This window comes from Hoplias malabaricus, chromosome 1 (assembly GCF_029633855.1).
Source record: "Hoplias malabaricus isolate fHopMal1 chromosome 1, fHopMal1.hap1, whole genome shotgun sequence".
NCBI classification, from domain to species: Eukaryota; Metazoa; Chordata; class Actinopteri; order Characiformes; family Erythrinidae; genus Hoplias; species Hoplias malabaricus.
Genome location: NC_089800.1, coordinates 60525417 through 60544523, shown reverse-complemented (window position 1 = coordinate 60544523; position 19107 = coordinate 60525417). Strand labels below are relative to the sequence as shown.

Sequence of the window (19107 nt, the reverse complement as noted above, 5' to 3'; positions counted from 1 at the left end):
ATTATCCATTCATTCATTCATTGTCTGTAACCACTTAACCAGTTCAGCGTCGCAGTGGGTCTGGACCCTACTTGGAATCATTGGGCACATGGTGGGATCACACCCTGGAGGAGGCACCAGTCCTTCACAGGGCGACACATTCGCTCACACCTATGGACACTTTTGAGTCGCCAATCCACCTACCAACATGTGTTTTTGGACTGCAGGAGGAAACAGGAGCACCCAGAGGACACCCACGCAGACACGGGGAGAACACAACAAACTCCTCACGGAGTCACCCGGAGTGGGACTTGGACCCACAACCTCCAGGTCCAGGGAGCTGTGTGACTGTGCCACCATGTTAATTACCACGACTAAATTTTACGTGTTAACATGAAAACTTTTAATAACGTGCTAACGTTATTACCGTACATGCATGTTATTGAGGTGTATGTGTAAATATGTTTAGAGGCCAATGGCCTTCCATAAAATTTGTGGTGACAACCAAAAAGAACATGTTTACATGCTTTTTAAGATTTCCACCAACAGGAAGTCCCAAATCTGGCCATATGTACATTTTCATAATAGGACTTACATCACACATTATAGCTGACAATTAAACATAAAGGCTATGTGAAGATACACCTTTTGTTTCTCCTTAATTATTCATAAAATAGTGAGCTAAGTGCTGACCTATGGTTACAGAGAGCCCTGAGTGATGTGACCATTGTGAACACAGCAACACCGATCCTCATGGCAACTAGAAATATATTTTTTACAATAAAATATTCTGCCGTTTAATACCTTAAAATTTGTAAACATGCAAATAATTACATAACTTCATGAAATGTTCTAAAGCATTTAATAATTTTATATCAAACGTGCTCATCAATATTCACACACATTATGAGTGTGGCACACCTCTTGATAAATGATGGATATAGTTTTTATGACACACTGCCTAAACAATGTCACCACAGCAGTGTCATCACAAACCTATCGTGAACTTTTCAGACCCTCCCTTTTCTGAAAACATGCAGAATGTACCCTAACACATTAATTCATTCATTTTTATTAATTTATTGATATCTACTTCTACATCTTCATTACAAACCAGAGACAATAAAACTCATTGAACATGGAATTTAACAAAAAGCTCAATGTTTTTATTTTATTTTATTTTATTTTATTTATTTTTATTTATTTATTTTTTGTGCAGCAGTGAATTCTGTGGTCATCTTCACAGAGAGGGGGTTATATATCGTATAATACAATAAATAATATCGTATGTGTTTAATACTATATATATCTCCTAAGATAATTATATATATTTAAACTAATGCTTTCTCAGTGAGTGTAAATACAAAAAACAATAATAAAAAACAAATAAGAAATATAATATCTTTTTTCTATAAAGTAGTGGGTGTGAGTGAGATTAAAGAACAGTGTTTTGTTAATCATGAATTTGATAAATCAACAGCCTACATTATTTAAAATCATTATTAACCGTTAAAACTAGGCACTGAATGATAACCTCAAATAATACGGACTCCACAAGGAGAGATTTGGAAAAAGTTAAACCAACACATTCACACACAGAATACCACTCACTGGAATAATATTATTTGGTTTTATTCTAATGTTGGGTGTTAGTAGTCGTTTGTTTGTTTTTTAGCAAATAAACACTTACTGCTCAGATAAATAACTTTTTAAATCTCATAATCTTTGGTGCCTAAAGCTTTTACACAGTACTGTGTGTGTTTATATATATATTTTTTTTTCAAATATTTGCATATATGATGTTGCAAATCCTTTTCAACACTATAATGACAAGATATTTAATGTTCTTTGTGCACTTTTTAATTTTATAATAAGAGCTTAAATTAAAATACACAATAATAATCTAAAATGTAAACAAGAAAGAGGGTTCTTTTCCCTATTGAAATTTTTATTGTGTCAGAGTAGAATTATTATTGCATTTTAAAAATGCTCAAAAATAAACCTAATAAGGATGAAGATTTCATAACAAATTGCAAAACCATCATGGATTCAAAATTTACAAAAACACTTTAGTACTATTAACACCTGGGGACCACTAGATGGCAGGCTTAAGCAATATTTACATCCCACTCGCTTTTTTTTCTTTTTTTTTTTTTTACCCAAATTGTGGAAAAGTGGAATGGCCCTGTCTTGTCTGAGAATCTTTTATAGTTAAAACTTACTTTACTGCAATCTCCTTGCAATGCTCTGGATTACCAAATACCTACAGGCTTTATCTTCTGACAGCTACACAAGGGAGTTTTTTCCCATGTATTTATGTAAAGCAACCTTGAGAATAAAACATATTATTATTATTATTATTATTATTATTATTATTATTATTATTATTATATGAAGTAGGACTGGCCTGGTCTTTAGAACTGCCTAGATGGGTAATGGACCAAAATGCTTAAGCAAGAAGACTCTTACTAATATACTAATTCAGTCCAATTCAATCTCCCCACCTAATCTTGAAAAACACTCAATCTGCTGATCAGAAACAGGTTACAATACAAAATGGCATTAGAATTTTGACCAAGGAACAGTTATAAATGACATATCCCTTTACCAAATGTAGACACAGATCCTGTGCTCTTAATAAATCATCTATGACGAGCTTTAGTCAAAATACCACAAGGATCCACCAAGCATCTCTAAGGATCAAGCCCCACAGCACAGTTCAGAAAAGTTGGTTCCAGCACCTGTTTCTAAATGAGAAAGAGGCCTAAAACATGGGTAATTTTAAAAAGGGCGGTCTCTCATTCGTTTTTTTTTTTTAATATTCAGTCCACCACCATATTTAAAATATCTCAGTCCACATGAACACGTTAAAGCATGCTTTTAAGTACTGTCACGTGAAGCCAAACCAGTGGGCGGTGATAATTAAACTTTAACCATAAAGTCATGTTGCTCATGTTAGATGTGATTAAAAGCTAAAACTAGGGTGACCAGATGTCCTCTTTTCGGGACCTAAAAAATGCGCCTGGACGGGATTTTGCCGTCTTATTTTGCCGTTTTCTTACAAAAAGCCCTAATCCCTTTCTTGAAGTGTGCACTTCGATGACGTATGATGACGTTGTTTCATGTGAGCGAGAGGGGCGTGGCGGGATCCAGTGTGAAATGGGACACACTTCGCCGCGCGCACCTCTTGTGCTTACATCACTTTCAGCCGAGCTCCACTCACAGTGTTTTACTGGAGCCTCGAACAGAAGGTAATTTATCATAGTCTCTTCTTAGTGTTTGGAAGCGTTTCTGTGTCACACGAGCCTTTCACTTTCTGCTCTAGGTATATTAAAAAAAAAAACTAAAAGTCGTCGCTTCGGTCCCAATAACGACACAAATACACGGACACACCTGACCGTTACTGACCTTCTGACGAGTTCATCCAGTCACATCTGCGCAGTTTTTCTGTTTAACATTAACTTCAGAAGAAAACAGGCCTTTCACTCATTAAAGCCGGAACCGGGGAGAGACTGAGTTATATCACAAACAGCACATTATATCAGACAGACCTTATAAAATATCAAATATAAGTATTTTACATAATGTCTGGATCCTAGCGGTGCTCTGATCATTTAACAAAGTCTATATTAGTTCTGTTTGGTAAAATGTGGTGCTTGCTTTTAGTAACGTTTAAAAAACACAGTTAAAAAGTAAACTCGTCCGTTCCTGTCATGATCATGAGTTTTCTGGGGTAAAAAAGTCGCTTTAATACAGGGCTTCACTTTTGAAGTTTGGTATGAACAGAAAACAGGTTTCAATGATAATAAACTATTATAAATAAAAATATTATTTAATTCTTTTTGCTTAGAGCCAAATGTTGGATGGAAAATAATCTGTCCAAAATTAACGAGAATCTGTTTGTGTTCATTTTTATCATCATAGCTCTGCATGGTCATGGAAGCATTTGTGCTGCCAACCTGCCCCGTGTGTGTTTTGAAAACTCAAATATGGTCACCCTACTAAAACACGCGTTAAAAAATACCCTTGTGTATGTGGACAAAGCCACACACAGCTCTCAAAGGGCGTTTGATGGTGTTCAGACTGCGGTCCACCTATGGCTCTGTTAGCTTTAACCCCGTTATTCACTTCACCGCGTAAATGTAGAGTTACAAATGCATCTCTGTGGTAAGTGGAACTGAGAAAAACAAACGAAGGTTGTAGAGTATTACAATGCGTGACTCTAATAATTAGTTACTATTTTAAAAATCTGGCAAACCTGCCCCTGACACGGAAGGAAGGACATGACAGACTGAGAGTGGAATAAATCTAACATATCATCGTCTGTTTATTGTTATAATATAAATAAATAACCCCAAAATCAGCCAGTTCACTAAACCTTTTTACCTTCATAAACCAATCTGCTGGCGTTCCTGGCTAAAATCTGCTAGCGCTATGTAAGCTAATGTTAGCTGTCTTTACCTACAGATACGAGCCAACAAATCAGCTTAGAACAGTGTTTCAGTAAACAACAAATATTACCTCACATTTTCTCTGGCTGCTTCCAAAGAGAAGGGCCAAACCCAAAGGAAGGGAAGCAGAGTGAACCTTACTCTCAAAAAAAAAAAAAAAAGAAACACCGTTAAAAACGTTAGTGCTATGTTTCAGTGTTAACATGTTATAAATATAGGCTTTGGACAGTTCTGCTCAAGTCATTTAAAATGATATTTTCTCATATTTTTGTATAAACAGTGAGGTCTGCTAACACCTACATACCTATTTTTGGGTTATTGGCTCGTTACATTTCAACTCAACACCCTCATGGTTTTATTTGAAGCAGTATAATGAGCCACCAGAGGTATTCTTTCAATCGGTCTTTGTCTGTGATTAAAGAAGCTGTTTTCCTGCTGAATATTTTGTACATATTGAACACTATCTCTACCTCCGGTATAAACTTATTTCCGATATAATTTTAGAATATGCTCCACCAAGTAGGTTTTGTTGGAAATAGACTAACAATACAGATGTTTACAAAATCTTCACAGGAGGGTGTCAATAGACATTAAATCTTGGGCAATAGGACAAGATTGTTTTTTCATCATCATTGTGTCTTTTTAAGGGCATAATTATTAAATACATTATTTTTTTCATCTGTATATATGGTTATACAGCCATTAGTGGCATGGAATGGTGCTTTGTAGAGTAGAGATTTTCTTCACAATGGTGATAGTTAAAACACAATATTATTCTGTGACAATTTTAAAGGTTTTAAAGTTTTCACATGTCTATCAGCCATTTTAATTATTTCTGAGTTCTCTAAAATGGGCATTGCACATTAACATACACTCTTATCAAATCTGGTGGTACTCTCAAGGTGACATTTAGTAATTGTAGCGATCAAGATACCACAAAGCAGTTATACACAGAACAATCACTGGATTAGGAACACCTACCTTGTATTTACACTTGTCTGTTTTATCACTCTCCATTATACTCGTTGACCACACAGGGGTACTTTGTATTTCTAAAATTACTGTAGTCCACCCGTTTCTCTGCATACTTTCTTATCCCCATTTCACCCTGTCCTTCAGTGGTCAGGACCACCACACAGTATGGTTTGGGTTGTGGATGATTCTCAGCACTGCAGTGACACTGACATAGTGGTGATGTGTTAGTGTGTGTGGCGCTGTTATGAGTGGATCAGCCAGCAGTGCGTTTGGAGATTTAAAGCCCTCAGTGTCACTGCTGGGCTGAGATGACCAACCAAAAATATCCAGCAAACAGCATAGCATCCTGTGTCATCTGATAAAAAAAAAAATCAAACTACAAAACAACCAAAATAAACTGTGCAGCAACAGACGAGCTACTGTCTCTGGACCAATGAGGTAGGTTTGTCTAACAGAGTGGATAGTGAGTGTTTAAACACAATGCTGTGTCTGATCCACTCGTTCCAGCACAACACATACTAACACATCACCACCACCATATCAGTGACACTGCAGAGTTGAGAATGATCCACCACCCGGATCATACTGTCCAGATCACCCTGCTTTTCAATGGTCAGGACTGTGGTGGTCCTGACCATTCAAAAGCAGGGTGATATTGGGATAAAGTATGCACAGCACTTTCTAGTTCTACAATCTGTGATTGTAGAACTAGAAAGTGCTCCTGTATGGTCAGTGGTAAAGTCGACGATGAGTGTAGAAACAAGTGTAATTATCATCATTTCATCCACTACTCTGGACAATGCATTATTTTATAAGACAATCTAATCTGACAATTCTGTGTCAGGCTCCCTATGCTTGCAGAGTCTAAATAAATCTCTAAATAAATAAATTTGAGATAAAACAGCATGGCCAAGCATGATAGTGTAGATGAGACAAGGCCAGGATCTTGTACAGGACGCACAGGGTCAGGGCAACACCTGCTGAGCAGCAGGACATCTCAAAGCATGAGAGACAGGAGAAAGAAAACCAGACAAAGGGAACAAATAAAAATAAAGTTTGTAGTCAATGGTGTGCTTTAACTTAAAAAGCTTTTAAAATGAATTCACAGCTGAGCATTATCTCCCAATTTACACACAGTATAAAAGCTTCAGTAAGAGTTTGAGCTGTCACTTGAGAAAGCATCATGCCAAAAACAAAAGAAATCAGTTTAAACTTGAGAAAAAGAAACATTGATGCTTACAAAGCAGGAGAAGGATATACAAAGTTATCACAGCATTTCCAAATGTCAAGAACTGGAGTGAGAAATATTATCAAGAAATTTATTGAGAGCCACACAATACAGAACAAGCCTGGCAGAGGTAGGAAGTACAAGATTTCAAAGACCTTGGAAAGAAAAATAGTCAGAGATGTATCTAAAGACCACAGAACAATTGCCAAGACACTAGTGAATAACCTGGCCAAGTCAGGAACTGTTGTCTGAAAGACAATCACTAGAGCCCTGCACAGGAATTAACTGCGAGGTTGCAGACCAAGAAAAACACCACTTCAGTCTGGTTTGAAGGTGTCTTTTTTGCAGAAGTATGCTAAGGACAACCTGGAGAGAGATTATGCGTACTGGAAAACGAATGAGACAAAACTAGCAACCTTTGGCAATAAAGACATTGTTTATGTTTGGAGGAAAAAAGGGGAGATTTATAATCCAAAGAACACTGTCCCAACAGTGAAACAAAGACCTGCGAATCTAATCAAGGTGGAAGGAATCATGAAGAAAGAAGGATACGTGAAGATTTTGAAAGAAAACCTTATGCAGTCAGCAGCAAAACTTGGTCTGGGTCACAGTTTTCCCTTCCAACATGATAACGACTCAAAACAGACATAGCTTCTAGTGAAGGACCAAAGTGAACATTTTTGGAGGACCTGCACAAAGCCCTGATTTGAATCCCATTGAATATCTGTGGGGTGAACTGATATAGAAGGTTCATGCCAGAAGGCCATCAAATCTGGAGAAGCTAGAGATTTGCCAAAGAAGAATGGGCTGGGATTCCTCAGGAGAAGTGTCAGACACTTGTTGAAAACTATAGCAAATGACTACAGGCTGTTATCCAGCAAAAAGGATACACAATTCACTATTAGCCTCAGGGATGCTAATAATTTTGACTGTGGTTGTTTGTTTTTTGTGGAATAATTTAATTTCTGTGGGCAAAGAAATATGATATAATTATATAAAAAAAAACTGGATGTTTAAAAAAAATAGTTGTGTTAAATGTTCTTTGCTCTATTTAACAGCACTTGGAATATATATTTAAAACAATTAATTTTTCATAGGAAGGCTAATCATTTTGTCCTCAAGTGTAAGTGTACCCAGCTCATGTGTTATTGTTGAAAATGTAACTTTACAAGTGTGCATGCTATTAAACCTATTAAATAAGTCAAAAGGGTCTACCAAGATTTAGGATTTTTTTTATTTGCCATTTACAAGAGGGCATTAGAGTTCTTACTCACTGAGTCTGTCTAATAAAACACATTGTTTAATAAGGTTATGTTACCATTACAACAATGTTTCAACTATGCCTGTACAGTAAGGTGTACCCATCTGGTCACACTTTCTAAAATCCCTTTTCCAAATATAGTCTTCAAACATCATAGACACTAAATTTACAACAGGTTGGAAACACTGTAAAAAAAATAATAAAAAAAATAAACTGAATGCCTTCATTGAACTAATTATTTTAAAACAATATTGTTAATTCAGTGTCCATACCCAGCATTGCTGACCAGCATGCAAGCTGTCCAATCATTTAAAACATATAGACTTAGAAGCATTCAGTTTTAAAAGCATTCATTTCCAACAAAAAAAATTAGAGGGCATACATCTCACAATAAACATGAGTAATTTACAATAAACTTTGTTTTCTTAGTTAATCAACAACAAAAGCAGGTTTGCCAAAATGAAATAACAGCCACTTAACAGTCTAATCAAAACTACAGTACGCTTTATGACAGCAAACGTAAGCTAGAGACTAATAAAAATGTAACCAGTATAACTATGTGGCAAATCCTGATAATGTAATGTATTAAAGCTACACTCTGTGATTTTTAAGACATTTTGTTTAAAATACAATACATTCAGTTTCAGAGACACTACTTTCAGGTGCCTTAAAAAGTTAATCACAACTTATCTGTGTTGATATATGAGCATGTTGATTCCAAAGTACACAAACAGTGATAAAGTAAACAAAGCAACTGGACCTTTGAAACCATTTTTCAGGTTATTATTACTGGTCCTGTTCTAAAACTCAAGCAACTCATTGAGCAAGTCAGAATCCCTGTTTGATCCACTAAATTTATGACACTTGCTAGCAGCACAGCCACCTTTTTGTTTGTTTGTTGTTTTGCAAAATCACAGAGTGCATCTTTGAAAAATGATATACACCTTTACCAAAAATGTTATCTGAATCTTAGCAATTGTCGTTCCAATCACATTCATATGGAGAAACGAAAATGGCCATACCAACGGTAAAAAACCTGAAGTAATTATGTTCCGAGTTCAAGACAGGTAAGGATACCTAAAAATACCACATCTATAAGAGGCCCCGTGTAGTGTGCATTGCACGTCCACATGACACTTTAATGGTGATAACTAGGATGAAATTATTATTTCCACCCTACAAAACACCCCTTCTATATAACATAATGCTATAAACCATCTGTCTGAATACTATTTAACCATTTAATAATTTTTTAAAAACATCACAATTTAAAACACACTATGAAAAATGGCTAATTAATAAAAACAGATGCAAGGAAGGCCATTAATTCAAACATAGACTAGCATTTCTTAAGAGAATAATAACCTGTGTTATGACACTTATTTGTCATAGATTCTTTAATTTCATCCACACACATCTCTTAGAAACCATTTTGTCTTTATGATTATCATATAAAGAAATCATTTGAATTCACTATAATGATTTTTTTTTTTTTTTTTATAAAAGTCGGTATCCTCCTATGGGACGCATAGCAGCAAAACAGAGTATACTCAGCTCTAGATTTCAAAGACGGCAATGCAATAGTGGCTTGGCTGAAGGAGGGGAGGAGGTACCTTAAGTGCACTATTACAAAGGGCCAAAAAAAACAACAACAAAACATTCAAATATACAAAAATCCTATCAGCAAACAGTTGTCTGCTGAACAGTTCCTCTGCTAAGATGTGGTGCCGCCTTGTGAAGTAGCTGAAATTTAAAAAAGAAAATGTACTCATTAAATTTACTCATCATTGCTTAAACCCACCTAGAGAGAACTTCTATTCACTGTAACTGAACAAACCTGTTAAGTCTCTGAATCTCCTTTTTGCTTCAGCTCTTTCCTCTGAGTCAAAGTACCACACTGTGATTGCATACCTACAACACAAGCCCAAGTGGAAATTGTTCAGCATATATAATTGCTTATATTAAAAATAAGCATTCAAATAAGATCATAAATATTAACAGACCTGGTAGCAAAGGATGGTTGTACTTCGTGAGGATTCCTACGATCTGACCAGAAGAGCAGCAGTCTGTCAAACAATGGTTCAATGTCAGCTACGTAGGATTTTCCTTCAGGAAATATACGCAGAATCCCCCCATGCTCCTGAGAAGAAACAGTGGCATTATTTACTGTAGACCTGCACATGTAATAAATAAATAAGGTAGAGGCTTATAACATCCGGCTAACCTTGGCATTCCAGTTTTTGTTCAGGTAATATATACAGGTGACACAACGGCCATCTGCATTAGGGTTATCAACATGTTTTACGTAACCTGCCCCATTGCCTGGATAGCATGCCACCATTGCCTGAAAAAAGAAGAAAACAAACAACAACATAGTTATGAGTTACTCATTAATGGCATTCCATTTCAGTACGTATACATTTCACAACTAATCCAAGCGAACGTGTGTTATCTTATAAGATGGTGTGATATGTTAAGCATGAATAAGTCTGACACCGTGGGAGACTTTTTATTTTCCTCCATCCTCTCCTTTAGACAGTCCACAGGGCAACAGCATACTTGTGTTTCAGATGTGCTGGCTGTTTTAGCGTTATTTGGAGACGTTTACTTCATCAATCAGTAGTGGCCCCAGCAGAAAGTTCTAAAGGTCTGGCAGACATACATAGGCATGTCCTGGAGCTCATGAGCCTGCCTGCTGTGTGGCCTTCCCTACACAACACAATATCAACACGCCTCATTCTCACAATGAAACGGGAAGCAGAACTCCCTTCACATCACCTCACCCCCACCTGGCCCTCTGACCTTGCACAAAGTTTAGCACGCAATATACCCCGTTGACTATGCCATAGCACTCAGTCATTTCCTTCTATTATAAAGTACCTTGAGTCAAGTACTTTGCAAATACTGTTTGTAAATACAATTTATCTGACAATTCCTTATTACAGCATTTTACAATTTGAAATATTGATCAATTATTCATGACGCAATGACTCGAAAATTGAAGAATTGAAGTCCGTTTTAAGACTACAGCCAGTAGTCTCCAATGCATAGATGATATCTTGCTTGTTTGTATTGGAAATATAATAAATTACTTTGTTACAGTAATTGTTTCTGAAGGTTTGTGGTCACTTGCATGAACATGATATTAATTCATTGCTTGTCAGTGACTGAATGAAGAAAATCTGTAAACGGAGTTTGAGAAAGATAATGTGACTGACAGTTGAAAAAAATATTGTTAGTCTTAAATATATTCATATATTTACTTTTAAGATACATACTTTAGACACACACACATATATACATACATATATGTATGTATGTATGTATGTGTGTGTGTGTCTAACAATATTTTTTCAACTGTCAGTCACATTATCTTTATATATACATATATATATATATATATATATATATATATATATATATATATATATATATATATATATATATATATATATATCCTAAAGTATGCACCTTTAAAATAAGACTTAAGAGAGACATTTAAAACTGTGTGTGTGTGTGTGTGTGTAAACATATACAATTTTCTATCCACTACAACATTAATTTTATCAGAATATGTTTTATAATGTAGTCCATTACATTTTCTAGAGAAAAGGTGTGTAGAAATCTACACAATATGTACAGGTTAAGTGAGTTTGTTCCTTAAGTAGCAAAATATGAGACAATTTGAGCAATTTCCTATGATACTAGCAACATCTATTGTGTTAACTGAACTGGATTAGCAAACAATTTGACTTAGCAACTTTAGCAAACAATTTGAATATCGTTGTTTTTGTATTTGTGAATATCTTTCTGTGCCTCAGTTATTTTTCAGATGCTGCTTTTGTAAAAATTTTACTGATGATCTTTCACTTGATAATCAGTACGGAAATAAATGTTGAAAGTAAACCTCGCTGTTCTGTTTAACACAATTATAGCTATAAAAAAAGTCCATGATAAACATTTATTAAACCTTTTAGGTGTTTATTTAAAGCTGATACTTCCGTGAATGTCACAAATACAGTAGCTAAATCTACTTCAAAACATAACCCAATTTTCCCTTAATCATGATCTCTACAGACACCGCCACACCATTGCGGCAGTAACCATTCACTGGCACTTGTGTTTACATTTCTGCAAACGAGTTTTTATCATGGTTTCTTTCCCACAATAAAGGCGCACACGTAGGTTTGCCGTCACAGCACAGTGTAAACATGTATGGAGAGGTCTGGAAGGAGGAGTGTGTGTGTGTTTGGGTGCGTGTGTGTATGTGTGTGTGTATGTGGAGAGCAAGAGCAAGCCTGGCTGACTGCCAGCACTATGAAGGTTTAATGACAGTGCTACGTGTTGAGCGTGAGGCTGCTGCTACACCCTGCACTCAGTTCAGTACACAACAGCAGTATTCAGCTCCAGCTCCCAAGCCCCCTCCTCCAGGGGTCAGATAGCAAGTATTTCCAGCCCTCTTTCACGGCATTTCTGCTAAACACTACTCTCGGACAGTAAGCACAGGATCTTTCATTTGAACTTTTTTTTTTTTTTTGTGCATTCTCCATTATAGAAACTTTTGTTCCCCAGAATGTTACATAATTACCAAGGGTCACTGAGCATTCAGTTGCTGTTTTCAAAGCTGCCATGCTGGGGTACCCCTATAGATTCCTCTACAATCCCTATAGAAATGTTGGCGCTGCAGTGTAGCAGGACAAGCCACGTTTATATTTTAATTCACTAGTTCTTCCTGTAGTTCTAACCCTGTTCATTTTCATAATTTAGCGTTTTAATTACATTTTTTACTCTGTTACTTATATATATCTTATTATTTTTCCACACAGATTTTACATTAGTACTGAGTGGGTACATCATTAATTATTAGCCAGAATATGTTGACTATTCCCATGTCAGTCAGGGCCAATTTCATAGCTTCACGTCCACAGACGTTTGGCAACGATCTAACTCCCACTTATTAGTTTCAATTGTGTAATTGGATTCCAGATCTGTAGTCAGCATGAACAGCCAAAACAGTACGTGACAAAGGTACTGTAACTATACGGTTGGGCAGCAGAGAGGTTCCACCAATAAAAAAAAAAAAAAAACACATGCTAAAGATGATTTAGGCTCATTGTGAATGTAATCTCTCCAAGGGGTACTTTTCTTTATGCTTAAATGTTTCTTTTAAGTTTCTCACATTTTTTCCACTACTTTTGTGGCCTGCCGATAAACGTCATCATCATCAGGGACACAACAGCAGTGATCAGGCCATCTGACTACAAACTTCAGGACGTTTAGGGGGATGGAGAAGATACGTGTAGGGCTTCGCAGCTGAATAAAGTGAAAGCACTTCACTTACTCACTTCCCGTTGCCTCAGCCTGAGCTTCCTGTGAATCTGAGGCTGTGGGGAGAGTCACGTACTACTCGTGGTATACTCTTGCATAGCTTGGTCTGACAGCCTATCTGTATCATTCATCACCTACCACAACACAACACAACAAACCGCTACTGTAACAGTACTGAGAACTTGAGATAAAGGGGAATGATGACTCAGCCTATATGCAAAAGAATGGACACCATTTAAAAATATTAGCTGCTACTAATTTTTTTTTTTTTTTTTTTAACTATCCCCTTTCTTGATACAATCAGGCACTCAGCAGTTGTGCAGTAAATATGCTGATACAATTGTATTATGAACTGTAGTAAACAGTGCAGAAAAAAATAAACTGTAAAAATACAGCATCCCCTACACAGAAATTCCTAATGCAATATGAGTTTTTGGATTTGTCATTCGTGTTGTCATAAGTCACTGTAGTCTGTTTCTGGAAAAGGCAAGTGCCTTTTAACTATGCCATGGAACAGTAAATACTGGTTTATAGTCGATTCATGTAAACAGAACCCATAACATGAATATGTGGTTGAAGTAAAATGTTTCATTTCTATGTCATGTTGGGCACATGTAATGTTTATTGGAATAATGTATATTTTGTAGCCCATCTTCACACCACTAAGCAGAACAAGTACTGCACAGTATAACAGGATTTAATTAAAATTACTGACCATAATTTCTTAATGTTTGGAAATTAAAAAAAAAGTTGGGATTATTTGTAATATGTGGTTAAAACTATAATCTGTGTTGTGTTCATTTATACTATTTATATTTCACCTGCTTTTGTGGGGATGTTTCAGAATGGTATTACACAAATACTCTATATGTGTCCTTCTGCATCCAATGTTTTATTTGTTTATGTTTACAAAATACACTTAAAAAGTGTAAACATTGGAAAGTTGATCAGTAAAAACATTGGAAATCTTTTCTTTGTGCTTTTGTCAATGTTTGATGTAAGAATAATTAATTGGTTGATTGTTTCACTAGATTTTACAAACTTTTCCAACCATTTCTCTAGTTTCTGGTAGATAATATTATATGCTCCATCTCTCCCTCTCTCAATTTAAAATGTCTCTGTTTTAGTTATTTCAGGAAGACATTTTGTCAAGAAATTTATTAATTAATTACCTTTTGGCTAAAGATTTATTCAGATGGTTTTTGTTTAAAAAAATACACTCAAAAGAAGTTAAAGCATGGAAACAGACAGGACTACATTCAATTATTCAGCAACACTACAAAGCCTCAGCAGTCTGTAGATAGATATCACGTCAACTCACACTAATTAATTACTGTAACACTTAAGTATGTCAACTGGGGCAGAACTGGTAGTTTTCCTTTTCACGGTCCTTACCCTGCGCTCAACAGGTGGCCACACAAACTACTCATATCTTCCAAACAGGACAGAAACTGACCTTTTAACTGTGAGAAATACCCAGCTCAAATGTCTCATCAGTATTTGTTTTGTCTAGACCTGTTTTTCTAGACACATTGTATAATCCAAGCTCTAGGAGCTAAAGCTGGTGTGAACAGACTCTAGTCTAGCAGACGGAGCGTGGTCAGGAAAACGGGAGATATCGAACCAAACATTCCCGTTTCGACTTATTGAACATAAAGCCAGCACATTAGCGTCACAATAACCTAGCAACGCACGTTCACGCGCACTGAATTACAGCGCATGCGCACTTTACAGGAGATGCATGTTCAGTCTGCCTCCTGGAGCATCTACATTAATATAAAGTTTTAGGCAAATGTTTGATCCCCTCTCAATAAGTAACCGGTTTATCTGATTGTCTAAGGAACCCCTCAGCAGGCAACAAACTTCACTCTCTTTATTTTTTGTATATTTTTAGTGCAAAGTTAAACTGAGCCATTTTTTAAAAACTCTTGCAAAGCCCATTTTGATTGTGTTTTCTCAACAAATAAACGGTAGTTGTGCATTTAAATGTGCAGGAGTTAGGGATGTGTATCTTAATAATTTCCCCTTGTTTAGTCAACAATGCAAGTTCCATACAACAGCGCTGTGGCGTGCATTTGAAAAGACTGACGAAAACATCAGCCATCTTCGTGGTTTACATACGATTCTTACCTTGGACCGCTCACGGATTACGTTCTTTCCGAGTCGTCCAATGCATAGAGAAATGAGTCTGTCTATGAGTTTGAGTAAGAAGTTTATGGCCTCTGCGCCCCTCTCTGTTCCGCTCACCCAGGCGATCTTATCCCCCCGAATGTGTCTTTTGGAAACACCCTTGCCTCGACCAGCCAGCTGCCCGTCGTCGTTCAGGAGCCCGGAGCAGTGCATCTGTTTGACCTGCCCCAGCACCATGCGTCCAACCGTGTCGCCGAGAAAATTGTCCACGTAAAAGAAACCTCGATCCAAAAGAGCCGGGACAATCTGCTCCAGAGCCAACTGCTCCAGCTTCATGTCCACCAGATGCTGACTAAAGGGCATTTCAGCCTCGAGCTCTCTCCGCCACTGATCGAGATTACAGTCCTTCAGCCCGCGGCTCCCTAACGCTTCAGTCTCAAAGAGCCTGGGCCATTCAAGACAAAACACGGAGATTGAAATGACTACCTCCGACCAGAGCTAAAACAGGGTCTGTTTACTGGTCAAATCCTGGTGTTTCTCCGGCACTACAGTGTTAAGGGCTACGGAAACACGCCTCCTTAACCTGCTTGGAAGTGTGCAACGTGCAGCTCGTGTAGTAGCGCACGGAGGGGGGAGTGGGCGGAGTCCAGACCACCACCAGCAACAAGCCCATTCACTCTGTTTTACTCTAAAGCAAAACAACACGTGTTTGGATAGAAAAAGCCTAAACAATACACTTCCCAACCTTTCTGAATTGAATGGTCGTGGCCTGAGTGACACAACACAGTTCAAACACATACACACACACACACACACACACGTCCAGCGCCACTTTTCAGACTTTAACTGGTATTTAAATTAGATTAATCTGTAGTTACTGTCTGTCGTTTTGAGATGGCCATATTGCTGCATGTTCTATCGTGAAGTACTGTGTCAAAAAGCCGTTAGACTTCAAAGGGCGCGAGGCGTCTCCCCGCCATTGAGGACCGTAGCGGGCGCATGTAGGCTACGGCTCGCGCTGCACGTTCATTTCAACACGCGCACCCAGAGCCTTTTCCCACCCGTATTCCGTCACACACCCATGCCCTCCTGTGATTGGCTGACCGTGTCATTTCAGGGGATATGATTGGCGGTCTGTGTCATTTCAGGGGATATGATTGGCCAGTCTTGTCCCACCCTCCACTCGTGGATTGGCTAGTAGTGCACACTCAAAACAGGGTTTCCGGAATATGGGTGGGAAATCAGCCCCTCCTCATCGGGTCTGCTCATGGACGTGTACAGCTGCAGTTGTTTCATGACGAGAAAATGACTTTTCAACCGTACAGCTGGAGCAATAATATCAGCACAACATGCCTACATCATCATCATTATATTATCCCTCTGTGTCTCTCCCAGTGAATATAGTGTGTGTGGAGGGGGGGTCCTTTATTTTCCAACAAAGACTTTGGGTCTGGGTAAAATGACTGTCCTGTTTCCTAATCATGTCAAACCAGCCTCGAAGGTGTCAGAGCAGTTAAAGAGAATTCTGTGAAAGGTTTTTATTTTCTTGATCTGAATTGCCACCTCTGCTTATGTCACTGTTTGGTTTCTGGGCAGTACTTTAAACAACTTCATGTTTCATTTAAGAGAGAGTCTTTGATATGGTTCCGTACAATAAAGTGAAATACTAAATACAGGACATTCACAGATATATTCTGACTATATTTATATTTGTTACTACATATACAGCATCTTAATCTATATACTACAAATAATAGACTACAAATCACCATGTTGTAGTGTTAAATGTAAAGAGCGCTGTACTGATCTAGAGACATGTGCATGTTTTAAAACAAAAGGCCTTTGAAATGTTTAGTCCACGTTTAAGGACTTTTTAAACTTAACTTGGTTGAATATGGAATCCTTTAGTTTGTGTGTATACATGAGTGAGTACACTCTGTGTGGCCTTCAACTGTACAGAGTATTTTATTTGTGAGGAAGTGATTGGATGTCCCTGATAAAAATAATAATTAGTTTAAACGTGCTGTTGACTGAAATATAACAGATACATTGTTGAGTTGAACAGTGTGGGGAAACGTGGATGGAGATTTTCTACTGAATTTAAAATGTAGACCGTGTCTGGAGCTCTGTTTGACAAACCGGCTCCAATGTAGAACTTAGGTCAATTTTGTTCTTAACTTTTGGACTCATCAAAAGCAGATACTGTCAACTAAACATCAGAAGGGTGTCTCGTATAAGTTTGATTGCTGTAAACTCTTGAATAAAGAAGGTTCTTCTATGGTTCTCTAACGTAGTTGTTCTATTTAGAGCCATGCGCCCTGAATCATTTGTGAGGTGAAGTTCAGGGGCTGTGTTGCACCATCTTTTTATGAATATGGATCTAGAGCAACACATTCTGCATTCATTTCACCATAAAGACAGCTCTATAAAGAACTCATGGTCGGCCTTGACTGCAGACCCCGTGAAGAGCGCACAGATGGTGCAGGATTAACTTGGTCTCACACAAAAACCCTTTAAAGCCCGTAATTGTTGCGGGAGTGTAAACCTTTCGCTCGCGATGGTTGGGGATAAATACAGACCTTGTGTCTCCCTCTGATCTTGTAACTCCCGAGTTGTCCGTCCGCCACCGTGATGACTCTGTCCATCCTGGAGAGCAGAAAGCCGATGTTGTGGCAGCCCTCCTCGGTTCCGTCCACCCATGCGATTTTGTCTCCGCGGTAGGCTCGGCTCTGTCCGCGCGGTTGGCACGCGAGCTGTCCGTCCTGCGTCCTGCCGGCTTCATGGATGCGGTGCGCCTCCTGTTGCACGCGCTCCCCGATCCGGTTCCCGAGGAAGTTGTCCACGATGCACATCCCGTAGGCGCGCATGCACGGCGCCACGTACTGCAGGACGAGCCTGTGGGTGCTGAGGCGCCGCCGTTCGCTTTTCACCGGCCGGTTGCTGCGCGGCTGGCGGAGTGCGCGCGGCACTTCGACCTCTGTCTTGCTCTCCGTGGCGACCTCCGAGCCGTGCTCAGCGCCGCTCCCTTCTCTGCTCTGTTTTTCCATCTGTACTCTGTGCACAGTCTCGCTGTCTCGGGAAAGGCGCGCACCTCTGTCCTCGCCCGCTACGAACGGAGAGCCGTGCGCCCGAGACCACACGTATTCCGTTCTGTAAAGCTCGTGCACTCGCTCTAGGCTACTCTATATAACTTATGAGCTGAGTCATCCTCCTACACTTCTACAAACTCCGGTTCGGACAGCAAAGAGGGCGCTCGGTGGCGCGCGCACGATCGTGCGGAACGTGCGCTCTGCAAGCAGCTGCTTTTGCTTTCCCTTTTTCGAAATGCCCAGAGAGTAAAGAGAAGGCAGGGCCACTGCAGCAAGCCTTTAACTCGCAGATACTTTCATATCAAAGTCTGAGCAGAGTGTCACGGTCAGACGGGGAACGGGGCTGCGCTACAATGGATTTGGACGCAAGCAGAACCCTTGACACCAGTAAGAACCCCGAATAGTTCCGCTGGTGTTTTAGGCCCGTAATGCACATTTAATACATGTGCTGTCATCTGAACTCAGACAAAGCACAGAAACAGTGAGAGAATATAAAAAGAAACGGAACTGACCACTCCCTCTTTCAACTTGAATTTAATGCTTGAACTTAATCGGACTTCACTGGGTTGGACATCAGCTGAACCTGGCTGAGCTTGAATGTAACCTGCTGAACAATGCCGGATAAACTAGCTTCAGCCTGCGGCTTTCTGAATTCTGGGTCACTGA

At 38.6% G+C, this 19107-nt stretch overlaps 1 protein-coding gene across 2 annotated transcripts; it reads right to left on the bottom strand.

The window, feature by feature from the left end:
* Positions 1-7864: 7864 nt before the first annotated feature.
* Positions 7865-18658, bottom strand: egln3 (egl-9 family hypoxia-inducible factor 3). 2 transcript variants are annotated; one of them, XM_066669543.1, is made up of 5 exons: positions 17932-18658; positions 10119-10238; positions 9898-10034; positions 9732-9805; positions 7865-9637 (listed from the first exon to the last, which is right to left on the bottom strand). In XM_066669543.1, the coding sequence occupies exons 1-5, from the start codon at positions 18397-18399 to the stop codon at positions 9609-9611; spliced, it is 828 nt and encodes a 275-aa protein (XP_066525640.1). In that variant the 5' UTR covers positions 18400-18658; the 3' UTR covers positions 7865-9608. The 2 variants fall into 2 exon arrangements, with proteins under 2 accessions (XP_066525640.1, XP_066525649.1); XM_066669552.1 differs by lacking the exon at positions 17932-18658 and adding an exon at positions 15353-16135.
* Between the last annotated feature and the right edge of the window lie 449 nt (positions 18659-19107).

Excerpts from the sequence above, each read along its gene's own strand:
- egln3 (XM_066669543.1), bottom strand. The coding sequence starts at position 18,399 with ATGGAAAAACAGAGCAGAGAAGGGAGCGGCGCTGAGCACGGCTCGGAG. Across the intron at positions 10,035-10,118 it reads ACAAAAACTGGAATGCCAAG|GAGCATGGGGGGATTCTGCG; the intron begins GTTAGCCGGATG and ends GTTTCTTCTCAG. Across the intron at positions 9,806-9,897 it reads CAACCATCCTTTGCTACCAG|GTATGCAATCACAGTGTGGT; the intron begins GTCTGTTAATAT and ends CTTGTGTTGTAG.